At 43.8% G+C, this 24,559-nt stretch overlaps 1 protein-coding gene across 2 annotated transcripts in view; it reads right to left on the reverse strand.

Moving 5' to 3' along the window:
* IFT172 (intraflagellar transport 172) overlaps positions 1 to 24,559 on the reverse strand; it is a 42,046-nt gene that overhangs the window by 4,158 nt on the left and 13,329 nt on the right. For both annotated transcript variants that reach the window (XM_082642559.1, XM_082642558.1), the window contains exons 16-36: positions 24,169 to 24,336; positions 15,494 to 15,630; positions 15,154 to 15,261; positions 10,618 to 10,702; positions 10,236 to 10,328; positions 9,631 to 9,708; positions 9,145 to 9,393; positions 8,886 to 8,964; positions 8,566 to 8,686; positions 8,229 to 8,373; positions 7,107 to 7,196; positions 6,417 to 6,514; positions 6,107 to 6,242; positions 5,905 to 6,021; positions 5,423 to 5,565; positions 3,743 to 3,836; positions 3,517 to 3,581; positions 3,144 to 3,324; positions 2,791 to 2,900; positions 2,541 to 2,670; positions 153 to 251 (exon numbers count right to left, since the gene is read on the reverse strand). In XM_082642559.1, the coding sequence (XP_082498685.1) occupies positions 153 to 251; positions 2,541 to 2,670; positions 2,791 to 2,900; positions 3,144 to 3,324; positions 3,517 to 3,581; positions 3,743 to 3,836; positions 5,423 to 5,565; positions 5,905 to 6,021; positions 6,107 to 6,242; positions 6,417 to 6,514; positions 7,107 to 7,196; positions 8,229 to 8,373; positions 8,566 to 8,686; positions 8,886 to 8,964; positions 9,145 to 9,393; positions 9,631 to 9,708; positions 10,236 to 10,328; positions 10,618 to 10,702; positions 15,154 to 15,261; positions 15,494 to 15,630; positions 24,169 to 24,336 (2,526 nt within the window). The remainder of the gene's footprint in view (positions 1 to 152; positions 252 to 2,540; positions 2,671 to 2,790; positions 2,901 to 3,143; positions 3,325 to 3,516; positions 3,582 to 3,742; positions 3,837 to 5,422; positions 5,566 to 5,904; positions 6,022 to 6,106; positions 6,243 to 6,416; positions 6,515 to 7,106; positions 7,197 to 8,228; positions 8,374 to 8,565; positions 8,687 to 8,885; positions 8,965 to 9,144; positions 9,394 to 9,630; positions 9,709 to 10,235; positions 10,329 to 10,617; positions 10,703 to 15,153; positions 15,262 to 15,493; positions 15,631 to 24,168; positions 24,337 to 24,559) is intronic.

The raw sequence follows: 24,559 nt of genomic DNA on the forward strand, positions 1-24,559 counted from the left end.
CCCTCTGGGAACTCTCTGTGAACTCTGGGGAAACAGAAATGCATGCCATGCCTGCCGGGAGACCCACCTCATACAGCTTCCTGAGTGCAGGTGTCACCTTTCCACCCGTCTCTGTGCAATCTATTTCTATTCAGTCCCAGCACGCTACTTACTGCACTGTACTTTCCAATTCCAATCAGCTGGGGTCCCACAGCCCGAACTACTTCCAGACTGCGTTGGGGAGGTAGAAACTTGATGGAGAGTTCAGCTGCCTGAGTGGTTAAACAGAAGATAGAAATGGGTAGGAGAGACAAATATTGCTGGGGGGTCCTCGACCTGCTCTGTTTTTTCCCCTCCAGTTGCCAACTTTCTTGCACTCTTCCTCACTTTCCGCCCTCTTGGGCAAATCCTGCCTCATGGTCCATCAGAGCCTTTAAATAGAGGACCTATCTGTTCTTCTCAACTCATCCTCTTTCAGACACTCATCGCTGTCTGAGATCACTGCATTTGGTCCTGTCACCTTTGACAAACCGGTTTCTCAAGTTCTTTGTCACAAACAGAATCTTAGTAGCATGGTATAGAGAAAGAACCCCTAAAATCTGAGCCCAGGGCATCCTGCAACTATTTGTTTTAGGCTTTTCTGAGCTTCAGTTTCTTCACCCATAAGAGTGATGGTCAGGGCTTCCCTGGTGGTGCAGTGGTTAAGAATCCGCCTGCCAATGCAGGGGACACGGGTTCGAGCCCTGGTCCGGGAAGATCCCACATGCCGCGGAGCAACTAAGCCCGTGCGCCGTAACTACTGAGCCTGCGAGCCACAACTACGGAGCCCGTGAGCCACAACTACTGAAGCCTGCATGCCTAGAGCCCATGCTCCGCAACAAGAGAAGCCACTGCAGTGAGAAGCCCACGCACCGCAACAAAGAGTAGCCCCCACTCGCCGCAACTAGAGAAAGCTCGCGTGCAGCAATGAAGACTCAGTGCAGCCAAAAATAAATAAATAAAAAATGAAGTATAGAATCTTTAAAAAAAAACAAAAAGAGTGACGGTCAGTCTAGGTTTGTACTGTCCAGAACAGCAGCCACTAGTCACATGTGGCCAGTCCCAACTGCGACATGCAGTAACCTTAAGTGTTTCAAAGACTTTAGTATGAAAAAAGGAATGTAGAATACCTTGATAAATGTTTATATTGATTACATGTTGAAATAATAGTTTTGATATATTGGGTTAAATAGAATATAATTATTTTCACCTGTTTCTTTATACTTATTTGAATGTGGGGCTACTAGAAATTTTAAAATTACATGTATGACTTAAACCTTTGTGACCTGCATTACATTTCTACTGGACAGTGTTGGTCTAGATGACCTTGGAGACCTCTTCTAACCCTAAAACTCAGTAATTCTAAAAACCCAAGTGTTCCATGAGTTCACTCTGTTTGCACTGTGATGCTGACACCCTCACCAGATTTTAATTTCCACATGGTCCAGTTTAGCTATAGTCTATGCTAATCCTCCTGGTCTTCCCCCACCTATTCTTGCCTCTCTTTTTTTTTTTAAGTTTTTGGCCACACCCCATGGCATGTGGGATCTTAGTTCCCTGACCAGGGATCGAACCCACGCCTCCTGCATTGGAAGGCAGAGTCTTAACCATTGGACCGCCAGGGAAGTCCCTTGCCTCTCTTTCTTTACCTGCCAAACCCTTCAAGTGCTCCCATCCAGGAAGCCACCCTCTGACTAATCTGAAGAAGGTATAGTCATGAACAGACCCGAGTAAACAATGACCCAGAGTAAGATACAGAAGATGCTTAATACTTGATTAAAACCTGTTAAACTCTCTTAAAGTCCTTTCTACTTCCTTCCCCTCCAACTTCTAGGGGCTATTCAATTACAAGGCCTCACAAACCTAAGGGAAATTCTGCAGGGGCATCAGCACACCAACATTTTATTCAGGGGCTGATCCATCTCACCCCTTCATAACTCCCAATACCGTATTTCCCTGCATCTAAGGCACATCATTAAAATATACATGTATCCCCATCTCAAAGATACCAAGAATCTATCGTAGAATTGATGAAACATATTAGCTTGGCTTAATCTGCTAGAGGCTTCTTTTCAGGAGCTGCTGGGTAGAGGAGGGGCCTCTGCTTTTTTCATGGCCTCCATCTGGCCCAGCTCCAGGGTCTGGATTTGCCCTTCCAGCTCTGACTCTAGGCCTACCTCCTCCCTCACGAAGGCTCCCCTACCCCAGCCCACAGAGATCTCACCCTTCTCTGAACTCTACTTGAATCACAGACTTCAGTCTTCACTAAGTTGCGATATTAACTAATTGAGCCACATGTTAGTCTACCTTCCCCCAATTTCTGACTCTCCGGGTTCTGTGTTATATCCCTTTTTATAGCCTTCATAGGTTCTGGATCTAGCATCTAGCAAGCACTCAGTAGATACCTGCTACCTGATTGAAAACAAAAAGACACAGGAGGAAAAAGATGAATGTCTGAGAAGGAATGCTGGATGTGAATGGAGGCCGGGAAGCATAGGGCCAGGCAGGTGTGGCAGCCTCACCTTCATCCAGCACTTCTCCACCAGGCTGCTGCTTCCTGCGTCCCGCACTTTGAGGTAACAGTCGACTGCACGGCTGTATTCTCCAGCCTGCTCCCACTGTCGAGCTTGTTCCACCAGTCCTTCCATGCCCCTGTGCAGATGAGTGTGCTTGTGACCAGGAATGGGAGGGGCAGCGTGGCCGATTCTGTGCACACCTTCTGACCACCCACCCCCAGCCCTGCCAACATTTTCGGGTCCCCTGGCTTCATACCTGGCCCCCTTCTTGGTAGCTTCCCGCTCATACTCTTCCTGCAGTGCCTCCAGCTGGCCAGGCACGTAGTCCTTGCAGATCCGCAGGGCATCGCTCCATAGTCCAGCCTCCTGCTCAGATTTCCAGGTATCAGGATGGTTAGCGGCAGGCATGACAGCTTTCCAGTGCCACTCAGGTGCCATGGCCCACTGATCCCTAGGTCCTGGGACTTCTCTTCCCCTTCCTCTTTGTCTCCTTCCCCCTCCCCAGTGTTAACCTCCTGTATCATTCTCAGTACCAGGGCTCAGTGTAGTGCTCTGTGGGCTCTCATGTCCTCTCACCCTCCCCTCATGGCCCTGAATCTGCTGACCCACCTTATAGTAATTGAGGGCCAGGCCTGGTCTCTGGGCCCGAAGCAGCAGCCCTTCTGCTTTCTGGAAGTCCTTCTCCTCCAAGGCCCCCCGGGCCTGCCCCACGAGCACCTCAGCGACGCTGTCAGGGTCGTGGGCCTCGGCCACACGTTGAGCTGCCTCCCAATCCTGGTTATGGACAAACCTGCTCCCAGATGAGGACAGAGAGGAGGCTGAGTATAGGAATGAGGCCTCCACGATGAGAGGCAAAAAGCCATGTCACTGAGGGGGTATAAGATTTATTGGTACTAGGTTTAGATGAAGGTGAAGATGACAATGAAAGATCCTGGGGCTGAGTCTGGGAGGACAGGATGAAGGAATTTATGGGGTAACTCACATGAGGACTGCTTCCTTGGGTTTACCAGCCCTGATGAATTCAGCTTCAGCCTCTTCAAATTTTCCCTAGACGGAGAGAAAGGCAGCCATACATGATGAGACAGAGATTGGCATCACAGGCAGCCATGAGACAGGAGGTTTGACTGCCTGGCAGCAGTGGGCTAGGGGATGGGAAGGAGGGCTCTGTGGTCAGAGTCAAAAGCAATGGAGAAGAATCACATCCATACCTCATCCTCCAGGTACATAGCGTATCTGAGATGAATCTCAGGGGTTTTGTGCTTGAGGGCCAGCCGAGAGAGTTCAAAAGCAAATTCAAAGGAGCTGAAATGGAAGGTGCAGATAAGGTTTGCCTACTCTACACTTCCTTTTATAAGAGGAAAAGAAAAACAGAGGGCAAGGATTGAGAGGAGGAAAAGGCACAGATTAAGAAAGACAATCAATATGAAATGATAGAGGAGCACAGAGAGCACAGCACTGACAGGGAAGAAGGACTCCTGGTGCTCTGACCACCTCCTCCTGAGCCACATCTACATTAGCAGAAAAATAATCTTCCCAAAACAAGTAAAACTACCCGCAGCAATCTGACTCGATGCAGGATTACTCCTGGTGTTCTTAACATTTACTTAAGAAAAGCTCACTTTGGGCAGAAGACCTGAATAGACGTTTTTCAAAAGAGGATACACAGAGGGTCAACATGAAAAGATGCTCTAATCATCTAATCATCAGAGAAATGCAAGTCAAAACCAAAATGAGATAACAACTTGCACCTGTAAGAATGGCTATCATCAAAAAAGGTCTACAAATAGCAAATGTGGGTGAGGATGCGAAGAAAACAGAACCCTTGTGCACTGTTGGTGGGAATGGAATTTGGTGCAGCCAATAGGGAAAAGAGTATGGAGGTTCCTCAAAAACCTAAAAAACAGAACTACCACATGATCCAACAATTCCACTCCTGGGTATATATCTGAAGAAAATAAAAACACTAATTAGAAAAGATACATGCACCCCAATGTTCATAGCAGCACTATTTACAACAGCCAAGATATGGAAGCAACCTAAAGGTCCATCAACAGATAAATGAATAAGGAAGATGTGTTCATATATACAATGGAATACTACTCAACCATAAAAAATGAAATTTTGCCATTTCCAACAACACAGATGGACCTGGAGGGTATTATGCTTAGTGAAATAAGTCAGACAGAGAAAGACAAATACTCTATGTTGTCACTTATATGTGAAATCCAAAAAAACAAAACAAACGAATATAACAAAACAGAAACAGACTCACAGATATAGAGAACAAACTAGTGGTTACCAGTGGGGAGAGGAAAGGGAGGAAGGTCAAGACAGGGCTAGGAGATTAAGAGGTACAGACTACTACGTATAAAGTAAATAAGCTACAAGAATACACTATACAGCACAGGGAATATAGCCAATATTTTATAATAACTTTAAATGGAGTATAATTTATAAAAATATTGAATCACCATGTTGGACACCTGAAACTAACATTATAAATCAACTACACTTTAAAAAATTAATAATTTAACTTAATTTTAAAAAGGAAAGAAAAGCTCATTTTGCATTTAATGGAATCACACTTCCGTTACTCAGAAGTAAGTTACTGGCTTAGTACATTTTAGCTTTAAAAGCTGTTCTCTTTCCACCTTTCTCCTTAGAATAGCCAAAGATTAAACACCATTCTGAGCCTCCTTGGGAACAGGAGCAGAGTTACTAATTATTCTTGCCTCTCTATCAGGTTCTTCCAAGGATCTCTCCTTACCACATTTCTTCACTCTTGCTTCAGCCTCTAGAAATGCTTTTCAGTTATACATCAATTTCCTTTCTCTATATAGAGGCTCTGTCTGGAATGGGGCCAGCAGAGAGAAGGCTTGGGGCCTCACCAGTTGTCAGTAGCATGGTCAATAGCAGCTTCCAGGAGTCCCAGCTTATTGAGCAGTCTAACTGCAGCCTCACCTCCCAGGCTCTTTGCCCACAGATAGGCCACGTGTTTGTGGGCATTAGCTCCTCCGTGAGCCTTGGCCACCTGAAAAGCAAAGCTACTTGGCAATCCTCCAATACAGGGGTACATGGCTGCTCCCTTCTCATCTCTGACCTGACCTCAGCTTGGAAAAAGATCAGGTGCCTCTCCTAGAACAGTAGGAAGAGGGCTAAGTTTCAGGGTCTATTAACCTGATTAGGGTCCCAGGATGGATTTCAGGTCGTTCACAAACCATTAAAATTGTATGTGAAATTTTGTGCGTAGGTGTGGACTTTTTTCAAAGACACCCATGACCAGTTTAGAATTAGACAGTTACTTGAGAGTGGGAAAGAGGGATGGATGAACCCTGTACCTCCTTACCCAGTAAGGGTAAGAACTCCTTACCCGGTAGGCCTCTTCCCAAAGCCCATTGGACCGGTACATATTCACTGTTGCCTTCCACTCCTGGGCCTCGAGGTAGTGATATTCAGCCTCCTGTAGTCGGCCTTCAGCCTCCAGCTCCTGGGGAGAGGTGGATCAGGATGGAGAGAGGGGGATATGGAGCCTGTTTGGGGGAGAGATGGGCAGGGGCAGGAGAAGGGCTCACCTTGCCCAGGTGTAGGTGTGTGTCACTGAGGAGATCTGGGTGGTGCTTCCCTACTAGGCGGATCATATCATCATACAACTTGCGCTTTTTGAACATGGTGATGGCAAGGTCAGGCTCTTCCACTGTCACATACAGCCTGGGGACAGGAGATACATCTGCGGCCTCCTAGACCAGATTCCTGCGGCTAGAGTCGTTCCTAAGGGATTCTGTCACTGCCTCTGGGCAGAGGGCACGTATCTGCAGACCCCATCCCTCCCTCTAGCCCTGAAGCCCCATCTCCTGCTACACCTCCCCTGGGGCCACGTCTCACCTTTCAGCCTCTCGGTACTTGCCCTGCTTCTCCATCTCCTGAGCCTGGGTGATGTACAGCACCGACACATCTTCTGGTCTCATGCACTTCATTGCCAGCTGTGCGGACACACAGAGCCAGGGTAGCCTCAGGCACCAATTTCCAAGGGAAGCAGAGGGAAATGCGGAGCGGACAAGGAAGTGGGGCTTCAAGGGAGCCCGTTTTCTCAGGAACTCTGAACCTTCCCAACAACCATAGGCATTTGGTTAGCGTCACCCTCCTAGTCAGTTCAGGGAATCCCAAGTCCATAATGAGCAGAGTAAGAACTACATTCTGCTAAGGCAGGAGGGCCAGAGGCACCCTGTGCTGGGGGCACCTATTCCCACTACCTTGCTCCTACTGTACCCACTGGGCTCTGGGAGCAGAAGCGAGAACGGTTAGCAGTGTGGCCAGAGCTTCGGCAGAGGTATTTCAGATTCCCTAGCCCCCAAGCCCATCTGCTGTCTTCAGAAGCGCGGCTTTGGGAACAAGGGCCTCTCTTCATCCTTGCCTTTCCCTATGGCTAGAGATCAAAGTTACCCAGACTGTTTTTTGGTACTCTTCCTCAGCTTTCAGGGAACCCAGCGAAGTGGGGAGATCAGAGACTAAGGAAAGTGGCAACATAACCACAAAGGTGGAATTCTCTTCTCATGAACTCCGCCCATTCCCTACCTTGTGGGCTTGCTCCCAGCGGCCAGCCTGGGTGTACATGTCTATGGCGTCTTTCGTCCGGCCGCCCTTAGTGTAGAGCTCCTCAGCAATCTGTGGTTGAGACAGGCAGAGGCAAAAGGTCAGAGCATCAGAGTGAAAGCAGCCTGTAGGAGGAAAGAACAAACCTCACTTGGGATGGAGCAGAGCCTGGGGTACCAATATCCTATAGTCACAGAGAAGCCAAGATGACTACAGGGGTTTCAGACTTCCTACTGTTTTGAAAAAAGACCAGCCTGAAACAATATGAGGACAATACAGTGGGAGTTTAAGAGGGCCTCACGTTTCTGCAGTGCAAGGCAATTCTATACTCTAACTATATTGGAGTTATTCTTTTTAGTTAATTAGTTTTTGGCTGTGTTAGGTCTTCATTGCTGTGAGCGGGCTTCTCATTGCGGTGGCTTCTTTTGTTGCAGAGCACGGGCTCTAGGTGCGGGGGCTTCAGTAGTTGTGGCTCGTGGGCTCTAGAGCGCAGGCTCAGTAGTTGTGGCGCACAGGCTTAGTTGCTCCGCGGCATGTGGGATCTTCCCGGACCAGGGATCGAACCTGTGTCCCCTGCATTGGCAGGTGGATTCTTAACCACTGTGCCACCAGGGAAGTCCCTATTCTTTTTTTAAATTTTTAATTAAAAAAAATTTTTATTGAAGTATGGCTGATTTACAATGTGTTAATTTCTACTGTACAGCAAAGTGATTCAGTTATACGTGTATATATATATTCTCTTCATATTCTTTTCCATTATGGTTTATCACAGGATATTGAATATAGTTCCCTGTGCTATATAGTAGGACCTTGCTGTTTATCCATCCTGTATATACTAGTTTGCACCTGCTCATGTTGGAGTTATCCATGAAGCATCACTCATGCTTGTACAGGAAGAGAGCTAGAGACTTGCTTTATATGTCTGGGAGAGGGGTCTGTGTTATGTTAGAATGAAATGGGGGAAATAAACCTCTTTCTTCCCATTCAGGGTGGTGACACTGCTGGGTCCCAGAAAGAAGGATTTGGAACACTTCTTGTTCTGGGTTCCCTCCTCATCATCCTGTACCGCATTGCTTCAGGCTGCAGAAAGGGGCTCTCCCTTACCTCGTACTCCTGCAGAGACGCATAGTGTTGGGCCACACGAGGATAGTATTTGGACGCAGTGTTCTGGTCCTGTAGATCTAATATATAAATTGCCTTCTTCCACTGGCGGGCACCCAGGGCAGCCTCAATTGCCTTAATGGAGCACCTGGCATAGTTGGGAAAGGTGTAAATATGTATGAGCAAAGAGGAAAATAGATGGAGGGAAAGGGAAACCTCAAGCATATTCCAACCGACATTTTGAGATCTCTCTTATTTTAGAAAGGCCCTGGCACCCTAACTTTCCCCGTCACCTCTCATCTCATGCCCAAATGTCCTCTGCACCCCCGGACCACCACACCTGGCTTCAATGTAGTGATTAATGGCCGCGTCAAGCTGCTTCTGCTGCACCAAGTGGTCCCCCCACGCCTCCTCTAGTCTCACCACCTCCACTGGGAATGCCAATCGAGCCAGCTCCACCGCTGCCAGAGACAGAGAGGGCACTCAGCTCAGACTTCAGGAAAAGTGAGATAGAGAAATGAGGCGTGGAATACAGGTGAGAAGTGGAGGGACAGCGGAGCACTGAAGCCAGTCAGCCTGAGCAGAGGCACAGAACAGGTGTGGGCGACTGTCGGGGCTGCAGTCCACAACACTGAGGGATGGGCTGTGGGTGGCTAGTACCTTTCATGAATGCGTTGCCTTTACAGTAGCACTCTAGGGCCCGCTGTGGATTTCGAATCTTCTCAAAGAGATCACCTGCCTGTTAACACATTCCGTATTACTACAAAGATACCCTTACTACACAAAAACCAAGTATCAGCCCCCAAAGGAGGCGAATCAGCCACTAGTCAGGGAGGGCTATGTGCTCCAAGACCCCTCTGGGTAGGAAAGGGGCACTGAGCCCTGGGGGTAAGGGACAGGAATAGGAAGCCAGCCATACCCTTTCATACAGTTCGCTCTTGATAAGGGCTGCAGTGATGCGCTCTACCAGCTCTGTGGTGGCCAGCAGTTCCTCTCGGGTCAGCACCAGCCGAGCAGCTTTGGCAGGGAGCCCAGCTTTGAGGTAGAGGCTGATGGCTGCTAGCCCGTCCCCTTGGCTCTCCTGAAGTTCGCCTGCTCGCTCCTCTTGCTGTGTGTCCATCAGCCACTGGTAGTAACCCTGGCGCAGCTTCTCTAGGGCTGGGTGCCCCTGGACACGCAACAGAGAGGACCAGGAGTCACATCCCTCCTGCCCTGCTGCTTCCCAGGCTTCTCCAATCCCACTGTAACAACAGAAACCCTCCCCGTCACCAATGTCCTAACTCCTCACCATATCGGGTCCCGGCCCCCGCCCTGTTGCAGTTCCCACAGTCTTCTTGACAAGAGGAGGTTTCTGATATTGGTGGGAGTGAGTTCTGAACAACTGTGGGGAAGACAGAACTGGTACCTTGGCCTCAGCCACAGCGATACATTCGTCCCAACGGTGTAGCTCCTGGTACATGTCCATGGCCTCCTCAACAGCATTCTAGGGGAACCCGGGAAGAGGAAAGAGGGACACCAGGAAGATACGAGAATCAGAAATCAGCAAGCTCTCCTCAGGCCAGCTAAGATGCCGGCCTATGTGGACTGAAAGCCTCATCCTTTACGTATACACAAGCAGAGGTGAATTTAGTATGAAACTAAAAGAAACTTAAGCTTCAGGGCACCTTATTTGCACAGGTTCCTTCCAAAGCAACTTTTCTTAAAGAGGGCTCCTCAAATTGTATAAACTTTGGGCCTCACAAAATCTGGATCTACCTCCATGCACAAGAATTGCAGAGACAGGCTCTGGAGTACACGGGGAGACAGTAGACTTTTTATGAAAGAAAGAAGTGATTGTAAGAACTAACACAGAGGAGGAAATTATGGAGGAGTGAAATGAACTGTATAGACCTTTCTGAAAGTTCTCCCCAGACCTTTGGTAGCCCAGCTGACCGGTGCTCATTCCTCCCGAGTTTGCCTATTTCTCCCCCTCTGATCCCCTCTTCCATCCAGTTCTTCTGTTGCTATTACCTGTTCTAAGAAGATCATTTCGGCCAGCTTGTAGTTCTTCTCCAGCATGGCAAGACGTGCTCGGACCTGATAAAAGTCTGTTCCTTCTCCACCCTGTGGGGAAAAAGGAGGTTCTGGTTATTCTGCTGGTGCCACAGGAGCCATTCTGTCTGTGTGGCCAGAGAGACATGGAGGCTAAAAGGCTTAGGAAGCTGAAACCCTTCATGGGGCTTAGAGGCTCGAGGTTTGGCAAGCAATTCCAAAACGGTCTGACTTGAAGGTAGAGGTGTGGGGGGCAGGGTAGAGGAAATTAGCCATGGCTGGAAAGCTAAGAGCCGCGGGGCTAAGTACCAGGAGAAATCTCAGCTTGAAAGACTGAACAAATCAGGAGGAGAATACTTGCATATTCCCGAGACACTTGATCTGCAATCTCATTGGTCTCGTGTAGGAATCGAGCTTTTGCTACATGGCCCAAAGCAGAAAAGCACCTATAGTATGGAAGCAATAACAGTAATATTATTAGAAAATCATCATTAATTCATTGGTTCAGTAGATATACTGAGCACCTATTATATGCCAGAAACTGTTCTTGCCACTGGGGACACAAAAGGGATAAGACAGAGGAGGGCCCAGCTCTTAGGAAACTTACTTTCTAGTGGAAACAAATAATTAGTAAACAAATAAACAAAGATTATTTGAAAGAATGGAAAGTAAAACTAAGGGGACTCCTTAAGTTGGTAGTCAGAGGAGACCTGTTTGAGGAGCTGACATCTGAGCTGAGACCTTAATACAAGAAAGAGCCAATCATGACAAGATGGAGAAAAATTATTCCAGGCAGAGAGAAAAGCTAGTGTAAAGGCCTTAAGGCAGGAGTGAGCCTGGCACGCTCAAAGGCACAAAAGGATGCCAGTGCGGCTGGAGACTAATGGGCAAGTACCTGATATGAGAACAAAGCAGAGGCCAAATCCTGTGGGGCCTTAGGACATGCAAAGAGTTTGGGTTTTATACAAAGTACAATAGTAAGTTACTGGAAGGTTCTGAGCAAGAAAATGATATAATCTAATTTATGTTTTTAAAGAATTACCTCAGCTGCTATGGGGTGAATGGATCGTAGGGGTATAAGAACCGTATCAGTGAGTCTAATTAAGAGGCTTTGCAACACAGCATGTAGATGGTGGTGGTCTATTCCAGGGTGGACACAGTAGACTTGAACAAATAAGAGATTCAGGATACCTATTTTTTTTTTTCAATCACATGGATCACTTTTTATTTTTAACATATAGAATTTGACTTTGTGTTCATATACATATATGCATGTACACATGTACAAAATACTTGTATCTGTTAGCATTTTCTTTTTTTTATCTTTATTGGAGTATAATTGCTTTACAATGCTGTGTTAGTTTTTTCTGTACAACAAAGTGAATCAGCTATACATATACATATATCCCCATATCCCCTCTCTTTTGAGCCTCCCTCCCACCCTCAGTACCTCACCCCTCTAGGTAGTCACAAAGCATCAAGCTGATCTCCCTGTGCTATGCAGCGGCTTCCCACTAGCTATCCATTTTACATTTAGTAGTGTATCTATGTCAATGCTACTCTCTCACTTCGTCCCAGCTTCCCCTTCCCCCACCCCTGGGTCCTCAAGTCCATTCTCTGCATCTTTATTCCTGCCCTGCCACTAGGTTCATCAGTACCGTTTTTTTTAGATTCCAAATATGTGTGTTAGCATATGGTATTTGTTTTCCTCTTTCTGACTTACTTCACTCTGTATGAGAGACTCTATGTCCATCCACCTCATTACAGGTAACTCAGTTTCATTCCTTTTTATGGCTGAGTAATATTCCATTGTATATATGTGCCACATCTTCTTTATCCATTCATCTGTCGATGGACATTTAGGTTGCTTCCATGTCCTGGCTATTGTAAATAGAGCTGCAATGAACATTGTGGTACATGACTCTTTTTGAATTATGGTTTTCTCAGGGTATATGTCCAGTAGTGGGATTACTGGGTCATATGGTAGTTCTATTTTTAGTTTTTTAAGGAACCTCCATACTGCTCTCCATAGTGCCTGTATCAATTTAGATTCCCACCAACAGTGCAGGAGGGTACCCTTTTCTCCACACCTTCTCCAGCATTTATTGTTTCTAGATTTTTTGATGATGGCCATTCTGACTGGTGTGAGGTGATACCTCATTGTGGTTTTTTATTTTATTATTATTATTATTTTTTACCCTACGCGGGCCTCTCACTGCTGTGGCCTCTCCCGTTGCGGAGCACAGGCTCTGGACGCGCAGGCTCAGCGGCCATGGCTCACGGGCCCAGCCGCTCCGCGGCATGTGGGATCTTCCCAGACCGGGGCACGAACCCGTGTCCCCTGCATTGGCAGGCAGACTCTCAACCACTGCGCCACCAGGGAAGTCCCTCATTGTGGTTTTGATTTGCATTTCTCTAATGATTAGTGATGTTGAGCATCCCTTCACGTGTTTGTTGGCAATCTGTATATCTTCTTTGGAGAAATGTCTATTTAGGTCTTCTGCCCATTTTTAAATTTTTTTTTATTTTTTATTTTTTGCGGTACGTGGGCCTCTCACTGCTGTGGCCTCTCCCGTTGCGGAGCACAGGCTCCCGACACGCAGGCCAAGCGGCCATGGCTCACGGGCCCAGCCGCTCCGCAGCATGTGGGATCTTCCCGGACCGGGGCACGAACTCGCGTCCCCTGCATCGGCAGGCGGGTTCTCAACCACTGCGCCACCAGGGAAGCCCCTTCTGCCCATTTTTGGATTGGGTTGTTTGTTTTTTTGATAGTGAGCTGCATGAGCTGCTTATATATCTTGGAGATCAATCCTTTGTCAGTTGCTTTGTTCACAAATATTTTCTCCCATTGTGAGGGTTGTCTTTTTGTCTTGTTTACGGTTTCCTCTGCTGTGAAAAAGCTTTTAAGTTTCATTAGGTCCCATTTGTTTATTTTTGTTTTTATTTCCATTTCTCTAGGAGATGGGTCAAAGAGGATCTTGCTGTGATTTATGTCATAGAGTGTTCTGCCTAAGTTTTCCTGTAAGAGTTTTATAGTGTCTGGCCTTACATTTAGGTCTTTAATCTATCTTGAGTTTATTTTTGTGTATGGTGTTAGGAAGTGTTCTGATTTCATTCTTTTCCATGTAGCTGTCCAGTTTTCCCAGCACCAATTATTGAAGAGACTGTCTTTTCTCCACTGTATATTCTTGCCTCCTTTGTCAAAGATAAGGTGACCACATGTGTGTGGGTTTATCTCTGGGCTTTCTATCCTGTTCCACTGATCTATCTTTCTGTTTTTGTGCCAGTACCATACTGTCTTGATTACTGTAACTTTGTAGTATAGCCTGAGGTCAGGGGGCCTCCAGCTCCATTTTTCTTTCTGAAGACTGCTTTGGCTATTTGGGGTCTTTTGTGTTTCTATACAAACTGTAAAATTTTTTGTTCTAGCTCTGTGAAAAATGCCATTGGTAGTTTGATATGGATTATATTGAATCTGTAGATTGCTCTGGGTAGTATAGTCATTTTCACAATGTTGATTCTTCCAATTCAAGAACACGGTACATCTCTCCCTCTGTTTGTATACTCTTTGATTTCTTTCATCAGTGTCTTACAGTTTTCTGCATACAAGTCTTTCGCCTCCTTAGGTAGGTTTATTCCTAGGTATTTTATTCTTTTTGTTGCAGTGGTAAATGGGAGTGTTTCCTTAATTTCTCTTTCTGATTTTTCACTGTTAGTGTATAGGAATGCAAGAGATTTCTGTGCATTAATTTTCAGGATATGTTTTGAAGACCCTGGATCAGTGTCCCTAGGACTTGCTGAGAGTCTAGCTGTGAGGGGATGGGAAAAAAGGGACCAAGGATGACTCCTTGGCAAAATAGCAGCAGCTGACCTTTAAAGAGCACTTCCAACCTGTGCTCTTCGCACAGGTCCTCTCATTTGCTCTCCACTACCACTGCCATTTTTCTTTACCATCCTGCAAGGTAAATTCTGTTATCATCCCCATTTCATAGAGCAAATGGAGAAACCAAGGCTTGGAAAGGTTAAGTTAACCTCTCTCAAGTTGCACAGTTGGTAAATGGAGCCAAGATTTGAAATCAGAGAGTCTGGAGTCCAATGTTTGTCCTATAAATTACACTCCTATACAACACCTGGAATATACACATCAACACGTGGATTGTAGGGTATGAGTGTTAAAAACTTTGAAGGGGCACCTAGTTGCAAGACTGGGGAATGACAACAATGAAAGACACACCCTTATGTGAAGTAACTGAGAAAGAGAAAAACAAATATCGTACAATATCGCTTATATGTGGAATCTAGAAAAATGGTAGAGATGAAATTACTTGCAAAGCAGAAATAGAGTCACAGATGTAGAGAACAAACTTATGATTACCAAGTGGGGAAGGAAGGGTGGGATGAACTGGGAGATTGGGACTGACATATATACACTACTATGTATAAAATAGATAACTAATGAGAACTTACTGCATAGCACAGGGAACTCTACTCAATGTTCTGTGGTGACCTAAAATGGGAAAGAAATCTAAAAGAGTATATATATGTGTATATATATATATATATATATATATATATATATATATACATATATATACATATATACATATATACATATATGACTGATTCACTTTGCTGTACAGCAAGAAACTAACACAACATTGTAAAGCAACTATACTCCAATAAAAATTAAAAAATAAATAAATAAAAGACATACTCATAATCTAGGATGGGAGGATGCTTGGAATAACTGTACCATGGAAGGGTTCTATGACATCTGTTGGCATGGGAAGGGAAGTGCTGCCTTAACACTGGGGAGGAGCAGCCCACGGGGAAGATACCCGCATGGCCATCCCTCCCTCCTAGCTGCCTGGCACCTTGGTTCCACAGCCCAACTCACCTCTCAGCAATGTGTAGCTGCCTTGCTTCCAGTGACAGCTTACTCAAGGTTTTCCACATTGCCTCTGTTTCTGGGGTCATTTCCAGAGTCTCCAAGAAGGCTGCTGCCCTGGAGAGGGAAGGAAGCAAAGCACAAGGAATGAGTCCAGGGTCAGGAAGACACCGAGGAATACTAGCAATGGGGCAGGAGAGGAGGGGGGCAGGCAATTATTTGTCCTCTTTGTCTAATCTCCTCCCAGGACACCACGTTCTTTTTAGACATGGCCAGTTTTACTACCCATCCCAGGTTCTCAGAACCAGAATTTCCCACCACCTTGCTGGTTACCAGTGTAGCCCCTCACCTGGTATAGTTGCCGTCATCAATAGCTGTTCCAAACTCAATAAGGCCCTCATCCAGTGTGTAGGCAACTGTAGTCACACCTTCAGTCACCATCACCTCGGTCTTTCCCCCGCCCCGCTCCAGACCTACAACATCACCCTGTAAAAATTCAACACCCCCATCCCACCAGAATTCCAAGTTAGCATTTCCACTGAGTCAACTGCAGCAAAGACCCACCCTCATTCAACCCTACTGCTCATACACTGAGGGAATTACAGTGGCTCCTGTTTTTCTAACACTTAGTTTCTCTCAGGCAGATAAAAATTCCCTATGTATGGTAACATCCTTGGGTTAAAGTACATTCATAGCTATGATGGCACTAACGGCTAGGGATAAGTTGACAAAGTGTGACATCCACTTCTGCCACTACCAGCAGTACTATGACTCGGTATTCTTAAATGCCCTCCTGTTAAAATGCAACTGGAACATACTTCTTAATGTATTGCTGAGTTCAACTGGAGAAGCCACTAGGAATGCTTCCTACTCCCTCCCCCAGTCCCCACAAAAAGAAAGCAAGAGAGAAGGAGGTCAGTAAGCTAAAATGGAAAAACATGAGCAGGAAAAAATGGAAGGTGAGCAAGTAGGAAGAATACAGTTGCCCTGAAGGCAAACACAGTATTAGGAGAATAAACTTTGGGTCCTCCAGCAGGATGAGGAGGCCAAATCTAAGGTTCCCTCATTAAACTGGGGATCCTCTCTTCAGGAAAGGGAACCAAAGGGGTACAGGTCATTAATATGCCTGATTCCTGCAGAGGCAAACACAAATCATCTCTGGAGGAAAACATGCCTATTTGAGGCCCTCAGGATTCCAAAAGATTACATTCAATGTTAACATGAGCTCACAATAAAAACTACCAAAATATAAGTTAACAAACAATTAACCAAAAAGTTAAATGAGTAAACAATACCTATAAACAACAGTTTTAGACCTCCACGGGTCTCAGATATCAAAAATAATAGTTATGAAAAAAGACAGTTATGAAATATAAAATAATTATGTGTGAGTTGTTTAAAGACCTAAAAGATGAAATGAAAAATTAAGCAAGGGACAAGAGACTATCAAAAATGGTCAGTCACATTGGAGAAAGAACCAAATAAAACCTTATGAAAAATTTAATTTTTGAAGTAAAAAACTCAATAGATGGTTTAAATAGCAGATTAGACAATGATGAAAATGAATTAATGAACTAAAAGATGTATCTTAAGAAATTATCCAGAATGTAGCATGGAGTGAGGAGAAAGGAAATATGAAAGACAGGTTAAAAAGGTACAGAAGACAGAACAAGAAATCTAACATATACCTAATTAGAGTTTCGATGGAGAGACTGGAGAATATGATAGAAGAAGCAAAGTTTGAAGAGATTATGGTTGGGAAATTTCCAAGACTGATAGAAATATGTGTACTCACAATTACAGGTAGCACAATATATACCAAGCAGCATAAATAAAAAGAAATTTATAGCTAGACACACTGTAGTAAAATTTCAACATTCCTAAAAAAAGATTTCAAAAGCAACCAGAGAGAAAAGACAGATTACCTACACAGAAAGGGCTATTAATAAACTTGTCAGAACAAAAGAAGTCAATCAATGGGATAATATCTGCAAAAGGCTAAGAAAAATGAGCTGTCAATCTAGAACTGGGGGGACTTCCCGGTGGCGCAGGTGTTAAGAATCCGCCTGCCAACGCAGGGGACATGGGTTCAAGCGCTGGTCTGGGAAGATTTCATATGCTGTGGAGCAACTAAGCCCGTGCACCACAACTACTGAGCCCGCATGCCACAACTCCTGAGCCTGCGCTCTAGAGCCTGTGAGCCACAGCTACTGAGCCCGTGTGCCACAACTACTGAAGCCCACGTGCCACAACTACTGAAGCCTGTGCGCCACAACTACTGCAGCCCACGCGCCTAGAGCCCATGCTCTGCAACCAAGAGAAGCCACTGCAATGAGAGGCCCGCGCACCGCAACGAAGAGTAGCCCCCACTCGCTGCAACTAGAGAAAGCCCGCACGCAGCAACGAAGACCCAACACAGTCAAAAAAAATCTAGAATTCGGTACTGAGTCCAAGTATCTTTCAAGAGCAAAGCTCTAAATAAAAACATTTTCAGAAAATCAAAACCTGAACGTTTATCATCAAAAGACTTTCACTAAAGAAACTTCTAGGATAGCCTCATCCACCAGAGGGCAGACAGTAGAAGCAAGAAGAACTACAATTCTGCAGGAAACTACAATTTCCTCCTGTGGGAGGAAAACCACATTCACAAAAATACAGACAGAATGAAAAGGCAGGGGACTTTGTACCAGATGAAGGAACAAGATAAAACCCCAGAAAAACAACTAAATGAAGTAGAGGTAGGCAACCTTCCAGAAAAAGAATTCAGAATAATGATAATGAACATGATCCAAGACCTCGGAAAAAGAATGGAGGCAAAGATTGAGAAGATGCAAGAAATGTTTAACAAAGACCTAGAAGAATTAAAGAACAAACAGAGATGAAAACAATAACTGAAATGAAAAATATACTAGAAGGAACCAATAGCAGAATAACTGAGGCAGAAGAATGGATAAGTGACCTGGAAGACAGAATGGTGGAATTCACTGCCACAGAACAGAATAAAGAAAAAAAGAATGAAAAGAAATGAAGACAGCCTAAGAGACTTCTGGGATAATATTAAATGTGACAACATTCGCATTATGGGGTCCCAGAAAGAGAAAAGAGAGAAAAAGGACCCGAGAAAATATTTGAAGAGATTATAGTTGAAAACTTCCCTAACATGGGAAAGGAAATAGCCACCCAAGTCCAGGAAGCGCAGAGAGTCCCAGGCAGATTAAACCCAAGGAGAAACATGCCGAGACACATACTAATCAAATTGACAAAAATTAAAGACAAAGAAAAATTATTGAAAGCAACAAGGGAAAAATGACAAAAACATACAAGGCAACTCCCATAAGGTTAACAGCTGATTTCTCAGCAGAAACTCTACAAGCCAGAAGGGAGTGGAACGATGTATTTAAAGCGATGAAAGGGAAGAACCTACAACCAAGATTACTCTACTCAGCAAGGAACTCATTCAGATTCGATGGAGAAATCAAAAGCTTTACAGACAAGCAAAAGCTAAGAGAATTCAGCACCACCAAACCAGCTCTACAACAAATGCTAAAGGAACTTCTCTAAGTGGGAAACACAAGAGAAGAAAAGGACCTACAAAAACAAACCCATAGGGCTTCCCTGGTGGCGCAGTGGTTGAGAGTCCACCTGCCGATGCAGGGGACACGGGTTCGTGCCCCGGTCCAGGAAGATCCCACATGCCGCGGAGCCTGTTGTGCTCTGCAATGGGAGAGGCCACAACAGTGAGAGGCCCGCATACCGCAAACAAAACAAAACAAAACAAAACAAAACAAAAACCCATAACAATTAAGAAAATGGTAATAGGAACATACATATTGATAATTACCTTAAACGTGAATGGATTAAATGCTCCAACTGCTGACTGGATACAAAAACAAGACCCATATATAAGCTGTCTACAAGAGACCCACACTTCAGACCTAGGGACACATACAGACTGAAAGTGAGGGGATGGAAAAAGATATTCCACGCAAATGGAAATCAAAAGAAAGCTGGAGTAGCAACACTCATATCAGATAAAATAGACTTTAAAATACAGAATGTTACAAGAGACAAGGAAGGACACTACCTAATGATCAAGGGATCAATCCAAGAAGAAGATATAACAATTATAAATATATATGCACCCAACGTAGGAGCACCTCAATACATAAGGCAACTGCTAACAGTTATAAAAGAGGAAATCAACAGTAACACAGTAACAGTGGGGGACTTTAACAGCTCACTTACACCAATGGACAGATCATCCAGACAGAAAATTAATAAGGAAACACAAGCTTTAAATGACACAATAGACCAGATAGATTTAATTGATATTTATAGGACATTCCTTCCAAAAACAGCAGATTACACTTTCTTCTCAAGTGCACACTGAACATTCTCCAGGATAGATCACATCTTGGGTCACAAATCAAGCCTCAGTAAATTTAAGAAAACTGAAATCATATCAAGCATCTTTTCTGACCACAACGCTATGAGATTAGAAATCAATTACAGGGAAAAAAACGTAAAAGGCACAAACACATGGAGGCTAAACAATTCGTTACTAAAGAACGAAGAGATCACTGAAGAAATCAGAGGAAATAAAAAAATATCTAGAGACAAATTACAATGAAAACACGATGATCCAAAACCTATGGGATGCAGCAAAAGGAGTTCTAAGAGGAGAAGTTTATAGCAATACAAGCCTACGTCAAGAAACAAGAAAAATCTCAAATAAACAATCTAACCTTACATCTAAAGGCACTAGAGAAAGAACAAACAAAACCAAAGTTAGTAGAAGGAAAGAAATCATAAAGATCAGAGCAGAGATAGATGAAATAGAAACCAAGAAAACAATAGCAAAGATCAATAAAACTAAAAGCTGGTTCTTTAAGAAGGTAAACAAAATTGATAAACCTTTAGCCAGACTCATCTAGAAAAAGAGGGAGAGGACTCAAATCAATAAAATTAGAAGTGAAAAAGAAGAAGTTACAACAGACACCACAGAAATACAAAGCATCTTAAGACTACTACAAGCAACTCTATGCCAATAAAATGGACAACCTGGAAGAATGGACAAATTCTTAGAAAGGTATAACCTTCCAAGACTGAATCAGGAAGAAATAGAAAATATGAACAGACCAATCACAAGGAATGAAATTGAAACTGTGATTAAAAATCTTCCAACAAACAAAAGTCCAGGACCAGATGGCTTCACAGGTGAATTCTATCAAACATTTAGAAAAGAGCTAACACCCATCCTTCTCAAACTCTTCCAAAAAATTGCAGAGGAAGGAACACTCCCAAATTCATTCTATGAGGCCACCATCACCCTGATACCAAAAACAGACAAAGATACTACAAAAAAAGAAAATTACAGACCAATATCACTGATGAATATAGATGCAAAAATCCTCAACAAAATACTAGCAAACAGAATCCAACAACACATTAAAACGATCATACACCATGATCAAGTGGGATTTATCCCAGGGATGCAAGGAGTCTTCAGTATATGCAAATCAATCAAGGTGATACACCATATTAACAAATTGAAGAATAAAAACCATCTGATCATCTCAGTAGATGCAGAAAAAGCTTTTGACAAAATTCAACACCCATTTATGATAAAAACGCTCCAGAAAGTGGGCACAGAGGGAACCTACCTCAACATAATAAAGGCCATATATGACAAAGCCACAGCAAACATCATTCTCAATGGTGAAAAACTGAAAGCATTTCCTCTAAGATCAGGAACACGACAAGGATGTCCACTCTCGCCACTATTATTCAACATAGTTTTGGAAGTCCTAGCCACGGCAATCAGAGAAGAAAAAGAAATAAAAGGAATACAAATTGGAAAAGAAGAAGTAAAGCTGTCAATGTTTGCAGATGACATGATACAATACATAGAGAATCCTAAAGATGCCACCAGAAAACTACTAGAGCTAATCAATGAATTTGGTAAAGTTGCAGGATACAAAATTAATGCACATGCATTTCTTGCATTCCTATACACTAACAACGAAAGATCAGAAAGAGAAATTAAGGAAACAATCCCATTCACCATTGCAACAAAAAGAATATCATACCTAGGAATAAACCTACCTAAGGAGGTAAAAAACCTGTACTCAGAAAACTGTAAGACACTGATGAAAGAAATCAAAGATGACACAAACAGATGGAGAGATATATCATTTTCTTTGAAGAATCAATATTGTGAAAATGACTATACTACCCAAAGCAATCTACAGATTCAATGCAATCCCTATCAAATTACCAGTGGCATTTTTTACAGAACTGGAACAAAAAAAATCTTAAAATTTGTATGGAGACACAAAAGACCCCGAATAGCCAAAGCAGTCTTGAGGGAAAAAAACGGAGCTGGAGGAATCAGACTCCCTAACTTCAGACTATACTACAAAGCTACAGTAATCAAGACAATATGGTACTGGCACAAAAATAGAAATACAGACCAATGGAACAGGATAGAAAGCCCAGAGATAAACCCATGCACCTATGGTCAACTAATCTATGACAAAGGAGGCAAGGATATACAATGAAAAGACAGTCTCTTCAATAAGTGGTGCTGGGAAAACTGGACAGCTACATGTACAAGAATGAAATTAAAATACTCCCTAATACCATACACAAAAATAAACTGAACATGGATTAGAGACCTAAATGTAAGACTGGACACTATAAAACTCTTAGAGGAAAACACAGGAAGAACACTCTTTGACATAAATCACAGCAAGATCTTTTTTGATACATCTCCTAGAGTAATGGAAATAAAAACAAAAATAAACAAATGGGACCTAATGAAACTTAAAAGCTTTGCACAGCAAAGGAAACTACAAACAAGACGAAAAGACAACCCTCAGAATGGGGGAAAATATCTGCAAACGAATCAACGGACAAATGATTAATCTCCAAAATATATAAACAGCTCATGCAGCTCAATATTAAAGAAACAAACAACCCAATCAAAAAATGGGCAGAAGACATAAATAGACATTTCTCCAAAGAAGACATACAGATGGCCAAAAAGTACATGAAAAGCTGCTCAACATCACTAATTATTAGAGAAATGCAAATCAAAACTACAGTAAGGTATCACCTCACACTGGTTAGAACGGGCATCATCAGAAAATCTACAAACAACAAATGCTAGAGAGGGTGTGGAGAAAATCGAACCCTCTTGCACTGTTGGTGGGAATGTAAATTGATACAGCCAGTATGGAGAACAGTATGGAGGTTCCTTAAAAAACTAAAAGCAGAATTACCATATGACCCAGCAATCCCACTACTGGGCATATACCCAGAGAAAACCATAATTCAAAAAGACACATGCACCCCAGTGTTCATTGCATCACTATTTACAATAGCCAGGTCATGGAAGCAACCTAAACGCCCATCAACAGACGAATGGATTAAGATGTGGTATATGTATACAATGGACTATTACTCAGCCATAAATAGGAACGAAACTGGGTCATTTGTAGAGACGTGGATGGATCTAGAGACTGTCATACAGAGTGAAGTAAGTCAGAAAGAGAAAAACAAATATTGTATATTAACGCATATATGTGGAACCTAGAAAACTGGCACAGATGAACCGGTTTTCAGGGCAGAAATCGAGACACAGATGTAGAGAACAAACATATGGACACCAAGGGGGGAAAGTGGCGGGGTGTGTGTGTGTGATGAATTGCAAGATTGGGATTGACATGTATACACTAATATGTATAAAATGCATGACTAATAAGAACCTGCTGTATAAAAAATAAAATAAAATTCAAAAAGAAAAAAAGAAACTTCTAAATGATATTCTTCAAGAAGAGGAAGAAAAGTAACTCCAGAGGGAAGATCAGCAACGAAAGAGGAAAAGGTGAACAGAGAAACTGGCACTATGATGGTAAATCTATACAAATTCTGTCTGTATAAAATAATAAATGTCTAACTTTGGGGATGACAGAAGGGAACCAAAATACTAGACAACAGTGGCAAAGGGGAGGTAATCCCATTTAATCTTTTATGGTCCTTGTATTGTTTGCAGTGCAGGGTGGGGGTGAGATGCTGATTAACTTTAGACTTTGTTAATTTAAATACATGGTGAACTTTTAAGGGTAACTGCTATAGAAATAGGATGTATAACCTTCAAACCAAAAAAAGTGAAAAAAAGAGTATTTAGAGGGACTTCCCCCGTGGCGCAGTGGTTCGGAGTCCGCCTGCCAATGCAGGGGACACGGGTTCGTGCCCCGGTCTGGGAAGATCCCACATGCCACGGAGCGGCTGGGCCCGTGAGCCATGGCCGCTGAGCATGCGCGTCCAGAGCCTGTGCTCCGCAACGGGAGAGGCCACAACAGAGAGAGGCCTGCGTATCACAAAAAAAAAAAAAAAAAAGAGTATTTAGAAAAGGACAACCCCCCACCCCCCCCACAAAAACTCAACCTTAATCAGTCTAAAATGAGGCAAAAAAGGAGAAAAAAAGAGAAATAGAAAGAACAAAAAGGAAGTACCAAGAGCTCCACCCACACCCACACCGGTCATCCTGGCCTACCATAGGCGCCTCTTTTCTCTGTTTGCATAGGCTCCTCCCAGATTTTGGAATATTACTTGTGTGTGTGACGTTGTCATGGGATAGGAGAGAGGGTCTGATCAGCAGTCTTAAGAAAATGGAACCCTGAATGGCTTGTAACAGAGAATCAGCACACAAGGAGGTGATATGGACCTATTCCTCCTATTGAGGATCTTCCAGCCTAAGGGAACTCCATGTTATGACTTGGTGAATTCCCACTATAATATAGAGACCCATACTCCAAGGGTCTAATATAATGCCAGGAATCTGAACAAGGATGGCTCTGGGGCCTGGTCCACTGTGGGAAGGAGTCTAAGCGTCACCTGCCAACTCCATAAAAGAGGTTATGGGTGGTGGGCAGAGAAACCAAGCAGACTTCAGAGCCTACTCAGGGTTCTACTTAATCAGCTCCACACTATGGCTGAGGTGCCCTGCTGTCAACATACCCTGATAGAGGACATGGTGACTCTTTCAGGTGCCTCAATGTTGTACCACACACACAAGTTGTTTCGGTTCTGCGCCACCAGCACGTCACTTCCTGGGACCCACTGCACGTAGGAGCAGAAGTTGAGGGTCAGTGTCTTAGAGCAGCGTTCAATATCATATAGGTGCAACTGAAGGAGGAAGAAGGAGATAGCACAAGTAAAAGGAGATATGGGTGTCTTCTCATCTTGACAATTTTCCTAATGGTCAAATGTGGTGAGCTAACCCACCAGTCAGGTACATGCTGAATTTCAAAGCTTACTGATCTTCAACCATAAACCCTTCAAGTTTATGCTGAGTTGGCATATTCTGGCTCTGGCCAAATAAGAGATGATCAAAAGAGCAAAGATCTAC

This window comes from Mesoplodon mirus, assembly GCF_964341445.2.
Source record: "Mesoplodon mirus genome assembly, chromosome: 14".
In the NCBI taxonomy this organism is placed as follows: domain Eukaryota; kingdom Metazoa; phylum Chordata; class Mammalia; order Artiodactyla; family Ziphiidae; genus Mesoplodon; species Mesoplodon mirus.